Here is a 9612-nt window from a genome sequence, read left to right on the forward strand (position 1 = left end):
AACACAAGTAAACATCTTTCTGGTATTCCCTGCCTTGAGCCAAGATCCATCTGACAACAGCTATGATATCCCTTGTTCCACGTTCTCTTCTGAATCCGGCTTGAACCTCTGGAAGTTCTCTATCAATATACTGCTATATTGATAGAAAAGCAGTAGCTACGGGAATTTTCAGTTTGTAGATTAACTGATATCCAGTCTCCCTCTAAAGATATTTGCAATTTCAAAAAGGATATCTGGGAGCAAACAATTAAAAAAACAACTAAACAAACATTTCTTGTACTACTGTCTGCTGTACTGTCCTAGGGACAAACATCACATCATCTCAACTCAGGGAAACAAGCACAGATAACAGCAAACTACTTACTTTATTTATAAGTGTGTATAAGGCTTTGTCTTCTGCACCATATTTTAGACACTGCCTAATCCAAGTGTGGATAGTCCAGTCTCTCAGGTACCAGCAGTTGGGGCTGTGTCTAAATCTAAATAAAGCATAAGAAGAGCAAAAACTGGTGTTAATTCTTAAGAAATGTCAATGTCAAAGCACATCTTCCATCAGGAGGTCCTTCTCCCAGATATTTACAGATGTGCACTAAGGTGACCAACAGCCAGAAAAGTCAGGGTCATGAAAAACTTGAGGGTAAAACTCATTAACTATAAAATTTGAAACAGGAAAAAAAGGCAAAATTGTCATAAACAACAACAAAAAATCATAAAAACTTTATTCTTTATTTAACAACCCCCTGCTTCAAACTCTTGTTTTAGTATGAGATTTATGAAAAATGATTTGAGGAAAACACTCTACTGACGAAATAGTATTTCATCAGAAAAGAGATGTGAAGCTGAAGCTGACACTTTGGAAGTTTAAAATAAAACAGATGAAACAAAAATGAAAAACAGAATAGCACAGTAACTCTGGAGGGAGATCAGCTTTGAGTGATATTCATACTTCTTGTGGTGCTTAGGAGAGAATGAGCCACTCCTCATTCAATCAAAAGAAAACAAAAAAGAAGAAGAAAAAAATGTTGAGCTAACAGGCTGGCAAAATCTAACATTCAGGCTTGCCAGGATCTACAATCCCTCCTCTTCCTCCATTCTTCAGTCTTTCCATCTCCTCTCCCTTCCTATATAGCTCCCCAGGTCTTCAAAGTCTTTGCAGCCCAGGCTGAGGAAGATCTATTAATAGCATTCCCACAAAGGATGGAACTTGGAAAGAACTGGGAATGCAGCTCTTGCCTTTCATTCACACATATTGGTAACACCTGGGTTTGAAGAGGCTTATCCTTGTTCTTCAGAGTCCAAGCCAAAGACTCAGAGCTGAAACAGGGCTGTGAGGAGGCTGACTGTCCCTCTTGTTTTGGTATCTGCACTGGGACAGATCCTCATACATGGTCATGTCAGCTGAAGACCCCAAATTTTCTTTATTCAGGAAAGAGGTCAACTTCTAGGCCCCATTAAAATCAGCATTTTATTTCTTTAAAATAAATAAATAAATAACAAAAACAAAAAAACTCGGTGCTAAAGGATTCTGTGCCTTACCTGAGTCAAGGATACAAGATAATGTTAGTGCTTTTTAGAGACTGATTATTCAATCTGCCACTATTTTGGGAGTTTCCTGCTGAATAGGTTCTTTGCCAGTAAAAGCAAAGAAAAGGAGAGGAAGTGAGAAGTAGTATTTAATTTAGGCTATTTATTAGTGCCATGGTGAGAGATTTGGCAAAAATAAGATAATCTTAGGTTTAGCTGGAAAATACCCATCTCACTCAATTTTTCTCTACAGAATTAACCTCTTTATAAGCAGAAAGATGAGAAGATGTCAAATTATGTTCAGGATGAAAGTAAGCTGGCCAGAGAAAGGCACTGACAAGATGCCCTAGATACTAGATCTTTATTTTTCATAGAAATGAAACAAAATATACTTTCTAGAATCTTACGTTTTTCCTCACATTTTCAAATCAATAGTCAAGCTACTTGAGCTCTTCTCTTTGTTACCCTTAAAAGTCTGAGCTTTAAAAGTTTTAAGGCCAATGACAAGTTAATTTTATCTTTTTAAAGAAAAAAGTCAAGTGAAATACCAGTCCAAAATAAAAAAAGTGAATGGTGGCGATGCTTCCTCATCAGCTGGTACCCTCCCTAGTAAGTGGTGCTGGTCACAGCTAATTCGTGGCCTGTAGTAGGTGCTCAGTACATTAAAAAGCTTGGATCAACACATTATTATTAAATGGTGTTAGACACTCACCATTTTTTTTTTAAACGTGTGGTATGGACATAAGAATCATCTCTAGGGCAATTTGTCATCTGATCACAAAGAATACACACAGAAATAGTTCAACAATAATAAAAGGTAGGGTGTGATAAATGCCAATATGATATTTGCCGAGCAAATAATTTGAGAAGCTGGACTATATGAAGAAGAACGCAGCATCAGTATCGGAAGAAGACTCATTAACAACCTGCGATATGCAGATGACATACAACCTGGCTTGCTGAAAGTGAATACGACTTGAAGCACTTACTGATGAAGACTAAAGACTACAGTTTTCACTATGGATTATTACACCTCAACATAAATAAAATGAAAATCCTCACAACCGTACTAATAAGCAGCATCATGATAAATGGAGAAAAGACTGAAGTTCTCAAAGATTTCATTTTACTTGGATCCACAATCAACATGGAAGCAGCAGTCAAGAAATCAGATGTTGTATCGCACTGGGCAAATCTGCGGCAAAAGACCTCTTTAAAGTGTTAAAGAGCAAAAATGTCATTTTGAAGACTAAAGTGCCCCTTACCCATGCTATGGTGTTTTCAATCACCTCATATGCATATGAAAGGTGGAAAACGGATAAGGGAGACTAAAGAAGAGTTGATGCTTTTGAGTTGTGGTTGTTATGTGCCATATATAGTTGGATCCGACTCATAGCGACCCCTCCTTGGGCTTCCGAGGCACTATTACTACGGAAGTAGATTGCCCAAGTGGCGAATAATATGGAAAGTACCATGGACTGCCAAAAGAACGAACAAATCTGTGCTAGACAAAGTGCAGCCAGAATACTTCTCAGAAGTAAGAATGGCCAGGTTTCATCTCACCAATTTGGTCACACTGTCAGAAATGACCAGTCCCTGGAGAAGGATACCATGCTTGGTAAAGTGGAGAGTTAATGAAAAAGGGAAGATGCTCAACAAGATGGACTGACACCATGGCTGCAACGACGGGCTCAAGTACAGCAAGGATTGTGAGGAAGGCCTGTGACCGGGCAGTGTTTCGTTCTGTTGTACACAGGGTTGCTATGAGTCGATGCCAACTTGATGGCACCTAACAACAACAGCAACGACACAAAAGGGACTGCAAGATACTAGAGGTTGTTCTGGTTGTAGTGGCTGTTAGGGTTAGTTCATTTTTCCTAAAACAAATAACAACAACAAAAAACAAGGAAATAAGCAAACAAAATAAATAAAAAATGGCAATTACCTTCTTAACCTATGATCGTTTCAAAACCTAATCTCACATTCTTGTTTCGTTCTGCTGTGCATGAGGTCACTATGAGTCGAAAACAACTAGACGACACTTAACAACAACAACAATAATCTCACATTAAACCTAACCTCTGCAATAGGATGTCTCCAATAACCACTAAATGTTGTAACTTTTCTTTCTGACAGGCATTAAAGTAAGACATCCTACCAAACAACCTTTTCTCTTTCTCAAGATCAGAGCACCATTTTGAGGCTTTGCGCAAGAAACAAAGACTGACAGAGAAACCTAGCTGTAGATCTGAAAAGCTCCAACTAAAATTTGTTTAAAGCCTTCTGCTAAGCTTCTGAGTCTAACTTCAACAACTTTATAAAGTCTTATAAAGTTTTCTGTTCTCACATTTTCTTTCTTAGGAGCCTAAAGGGAAAGTCACTCAAGACTTTACACAACTAATATAATCATCTCCCCACAGCAGCCCTGTGAGAGATTTGTCAACACACTCACAGAGGCTTTTAATAAATCCCCCCTTCCCTCTCCTGCTCTGGAACTGGCTACCTGGTATGATCTCTGCTCTCTAAGACCTCACAATCCAGATACACAATCATGTCTAGGACACCTTCAACTAACTGATGGCATTAAATCAATTTAGGAATAACAGTGAAACCCTCACACATACGTTATGAAACACGCTGCCCAAACTGCAATTCCTGCATTCTCCAGCCAGGCAGCAAATGAACTCTTTCCTAAGCCCCCATCAGTGTTACAAAGAGAAATTAGCACTCAATTTATGTGAGTAGCTATTTAGAATATAAGCAACACACAAAACATTATGGTAGCATGGCTCAAATTTAGATGGTGAGTTTGAGAATTCCTTTGATGACAGATAAACATGGGCCCTTTTCAGAACTGTCAACAGTGATAGGGCAGGCAGGTAAGTCTCTGGAATGGGCACTTGCCTGGAATGAGCACCACTGGACGAGTATTCTCCCATTCAGCCAGGAAAAAGGCAAGAAGATAAGAGTACAACTTTGTTGTTGTTGTTATGTGCTGTTGAGTCGTCTCTGACTCATAGTGACCCCTCCTTGGGTTTCTGAGGCGGTATCACTATGGAAGCAGATTGCCCAATCTTCCTTCTGAGGAGTGGCTGGTGGGTTTGAACCGCCAACCTTTTGGTTAGCAGTCAAGTGCCTTAGGCACTACGCCACCAGAGCTCCCAGAGTACAACTAACACATTGATTTTCCAATTTGCCTACAAACAGACTGGCTTTTGTTCTTGCCTGCTCTGACCATCAGCCTGGCAGATTACAGACAGTCACCGTAGGAGTCCCTTCTGTCTTCCATGAAATCAGCTGTTTGCGCACCTCGACAGACGCTTTATTATAGTTCAGGCCAGGTGGCTGCCAAGCTAGGCAAACCGTGTGAGTGTGGACAAGATAAACAAATGAAACCAAAACAATCAACAATACTGTGCTCATGAAGGCAAGACTCTCTCAACTATTTTACCAAATATGAAAAAATTTAAAACAATTTAAGGACATGTGTGTTTCTTGGAGAAACCAAACTCACTGCCACTGAGTTGATTCTGACTCAGAGTGACCCTACAGAACACAGTAGAACTGCCCCATAGGGTTTTCAAGGCTGTAAATCTTTGTAGAAGCAGATTGCCTCTTCATTTTCCTGCGAAGCAGCCACTAGGTACAAATCACCAACTGTTTGGTTACCAGCCAAATGGTTTAACCAAGGCACCACCAGAGGTCCTTCCCTGGAGAAAGCCAAAAAGCCAAACCAAACTCACTGCCATTGAGTCAATTCTGACTCACAGCGACCCTCTTTGGGTTTCCAAGGCGGTAAATCTTTATGGAATTAGATTCTCCAGATTTCCTTCTGTGGAGTAGCTGGTGGGTTTGAACCGACAACCTTCTGGAAGCAAATGCCTGAAGGAGTGGAACAAAAAGAGGAGCGAGAAGGAGGAGATGGAGAAGTATGCTCTAGCTCTAAAAGCCAGTATCCCATAGCTGAAGAGATCTCTGTCCACAGTGCTGAGTGGGTTTCCAGGTGAAGACAGAACTAGCCTAGGAAGCCAAATCATGGCCAATTCAATGGCAGGAACTGGGAAGTGTCCTCTCCTCCAAAATCAGGCTATATTCAGGATTCTTCAGCACATTCACCTATTGCTCACTCAAGACTGACACTGCTGGGAAGGAAAGGGAGCAGAATCATAGGTTGCAAAACTGCCCCAGGGACAAAAGTCCTGGAAACTTAGAGACTTCTGAGAAGGGAACAGAGGTTATACAAAAGAAGTCAAGAGTGAACAGAAAAACCCCAGGGGCTACGTAAAAGGCACAGAAGACTCCTTATCTGTTACCAACCCATTTCATAAAATAAAGGAGGGGAGATTCAAATAAAGGCTCTATTATAGTTGAATGGCACAAGTGGCAATGCCCACCAGGTCTTTCAATATCACAAATAACAGTGCTCCAGGCTGAGCAGGGCTAATGTACAGATGCCACAGCCTGGAGCCCAGCAGCTCCACCATTTAGCTGTAGCACTGGCTCTTCCATATGAACAAGCAAGCTTTCCACAACATTTATCTGATTATGAGAGCCACCAACCTCAAACATACACATGCAGCTTTCTTTGCTCCCCAGTGAATTCTGTATCCTATGGCAACAGGCTTTCCAGATGGAATACTTAGTCCCTTAGCTGGATGGACACGGAGCTTGGTTAGGGTAAAGGAAGGAAGAAAGAATGCCAAGCTGGCTCCAAAGCTTGTAGTGTATCCTACGGCAAAGTCTGCAATTACCAAAAGGTTTGAGAGTTTCTCTAAACTGGAATCAGAGAGTAAAAGGGTGTCCTGTGGCTATTTAAAAAAAAAAAAAAAAAAAAAAATCAGAATCTGAACCAATCACTGCTACCCATGTCTTTGGCACCTTAATGGAAACTCTTCTTTTATCAATTATTAATTGTCCCCAACTTCCACAAATAAAATAAAAATTTGATGAGATAATTCTCTAATGAATATATTTTTGTCAAGTGTTTGAAAAAGGGGTAGGGAAATTCTGGGTAGTATAAACAGTTAGGCACTTAATTACTAGCTGAAATGCTGGTGGTTCAAACCCACCAAGAGGCATCTTGGGAGACAGGCCTGGAGATGTGCTTCTGAAAGGTCACAGCCTTGAAAACGCCATGGCACACAGTACTACTCTGCACACATAGGGTCACCATGAGGCAGAAATGACTTACCAGCTACCACCACCATACCGCCGCTGCCACCGCCACCACCACCACCCTGCCACCGCCACCACTGGTGCCACCATCACCACCACCAATTGTCCCAAAGGAATCAAGAATCACTTTAAAGAATACTGATTTGAACATAAAAAAGAGGGCAAAGTCTAATATATGAACTGACAATGAAAATGTCAGTACTGTAGAAACAGTTTTTGATTTGATAAATTGCCCAAGATAAAGATGACATTTTAAAGTTACAACAGTGATTAATTAGAGAAATTAAAATCTCTTTTTCTGCTTGATATCACTGATTCTTAATCTTAAAGATGAATTTCAGCACTTTCACAAATATATACTGAGCCTGCACTAAGTGCAAGTGTTCCCTGCAGAGGGCCAACTAGTCTGGGCTTGAACATTTCCAATGAATTCACTGTCTCACAAAGTAGATTGAAAATAGATAAATAAACAAATAAATAATCAAAGTTTAGCTGCAATATAAGGTACACAGAGTAAAACTCATTTTTCAGTACATAGTTTTTCACATTCTGACAAACACATCTAGTTGTGTAACCACCACGATAAAGGTAAGAACAATCCCATCACCCCTGAAAATTCCTTAAGGCGCCTGGAGAGGTTGTGCTGGTCCATTTAAGCAATTTTTATATAATTATTGTTTTCAGGTCCCTTTCTAGGCCCAGAATTACTAGGTTTATAAGAGTAAAAAGCAAATAAAATAATAAAACCACAATTTTTATCTGCTGGTTGGTTTATAATACATACTCTGTCAATTTCCAAAAAGATTTTGAAAAAAATTAAAACTCAGTTTGCAAGGAGTTTCCTTTGAGTCCATATAGTCATTTGACCTTCTGACATCCTTGTTTGCCATTCAAAAGAAAGGTGGTAAGTGGTTTTTCGAATTTTGAAAATGTGAAGTATTAAATAAATGCAGCATAACAACACATTTTTTGAAAGGAAGATGGATAACAGAAAGACCTGTTAGACATCAAAGTCAAACTCTGAATTTGTCACACCCAGAGCTTAAAAATGAGGTCATTAGTATATCACCTGGAAACAACTGGTATAAACATAACACGTGAGAAACCACTCTGGGAGAAATACATGTGTTTCTACGTCCTCTCATAGAACAGAAGCAATCACAAGTAGGAAAATAATCACCAAATTATTTTTTTTCTTACTTCTCTCTGGCCTGGCTGCTGTTTTGCCAGCTCTACCTATCTCAATTTAGGAGACGTATTTCTTACTGTTCGATGTAATGAGTATTTACTCAGTAGCTACCCTGTGCCGGGCACAGTGATCCATATTCTATCCCTTTGAATCTACTTAGTTCTTGTAACTTCAAACAGATAACACCAATCCCTTTCCGATATAGGAAAACACACACAAACTGACTACACTCTATAGTGTGTGTATGCATGTGTCAGCTTCTCCTCGCTCTCTCACTCTCAGGGTACATAAAGGAAAAGAGTCAAAGGAGCTCTGGTGGTGCAGTGCCTAAGGCATATGACTGCTACCAGAAGGTTGGCAGTTCAAACCCACCAGCTGCTCCACCGAAGGAAGATGGGGCAATCTACTTCTGTAAAGATTCACTGCCTCAGAAACCCAATGGGGTCACTATGAGTCAGAATTGACTTGATGGCAGTGGGGTGAAGATTGTCAGTCAGAATGAAGCCAGCTATCCTTTGCAAGAAGCCTCAAACTGTTTTTATCAGCCCCCAGGGGAAGGAGACCACATGTGCATAACCACAGGAGGATTATTTATAGGGAGAATAGGAGAAGAAAAAAAAGTATTTACACTGCTTGGCAATGTGCCCTCCTTGTGATGTTCCTACAGCAGAAAATGCTCCGTGACCAACAACTGACCCACTGGAGAAACCCAAGGCAGAAGCACCAAGTGAAGTTTCTCTGCTCACTTAAAGCTGGGCACACACACTGGCTCACAGGTTTGCTCCATGGCTGAGAGGCAGTCATGAAGGCCAAGGTGGGGCTAAAGGGAAAGGCTGTTAGCTAGCAACAGTGGAAAGTTGAGGAAAATTGGATCTTGGAACCAATCTTATTTATAGAAGCACATAAAGTTCTGGGAACTCACTTAGTAAGAGCAGAGATAAGGGAAATATCTTTGGTTTTGCACAGGGAAGCTATGAGCAATGAACTAGCCAGCTTAAAGAAGATGAAAACATTTCCGGTTATCATCTAAAGCTTTGGTTAGGAACTTCAGATAAAACTTCTGCAAAATCATGATTAATGCAATGACTGAGGCAGGAAAAGCACATGTATTAATCACTGGTAGGCTGAATATCTGAATTATTCTGAGAAAGGCAAAGGAGAGAAAGCGAAAAGAAACAGAAAGAAAAGAGGATAACAAAGGCATAGAAATCAGAATTCTGGAATTCCAGGCTTAGTGAATTTGTCAGGATTAGGTCTGTCACAGAAGAACCATGCAAAGATGCTTGGTCGGGGGGATGAGTCACACCAGTATGAACGGAAAGGAGAATGAAGCAATGTCGAGCAGATTTTTGTGTGTAACATTATGGATTTCTTTAGGAGTGTTTCTAAAGATAGAGAAATTAGCATTACTCTGGGTTTCTTAAGAATCAGATTTTTTCTTAAAAATTTTATTTAAATGAAGAAAAGTATCTCAGTGCTTTCAACATTCAGATTCTGTTCCATGAAGAAGCCAAGTCTCTAAGGATTCACTATTTATAGCACAAGGAAAGACTGGAGTTACTTCCACCTGAGCAACCCAAGTGTGTAGCCAGTTTCAATTTGTGTAACTCTACTAACAAGTCTTTAAGCTTTTTAAAAGGCAAAGGACAGGTTTTCTATCACTTTGTTCCTATAACAGTAGTTCCCAGATGAAGTAGCAACAGTGAAGAGGCCTCCTAAGACTG

At 40.1% G+C, this 9612-nt stretch overlaps 1 protein-coding gene across 1 annotated transcript in view; it reads right to left on the minus strand.

Annotated features, from left to right (window-relative positions):
- Positions 1–9612, minus strand: part of MRPS27 (mitochondrial ribosomal protein S27) — a 196325-nt gene that overhangs the window by 31228 nt on the left and 155485 nt on the right. Inside the window, exon 5 of the mRNA XM_042781317.1 lies at positions 365–479. Coding sequence (XP_042637251.1) covers positions 365–479 — 115 coding nt within the window. The remainder of the gene's footprint in view (positions 1–364; positions 480–9612) is intronic.

The sequence above is a fragment of the Orycteropus afer genome, unplaced genomic scaffold, assembly GCF_000298275.1.
Source record: "Orycteropus afer afer isolate SDZICR_OR568_19922 unplaced genomic scaffold, OryAfe1.0 scaffold00104, whole genome shotgun sequence".
NCBI classification, from domain to species: Eukaryota; Metazoa; Chordata; class Mammalia; order Tubulidentata; family Orycteropodidae; genus Orycteropus; species Orycteropus afer.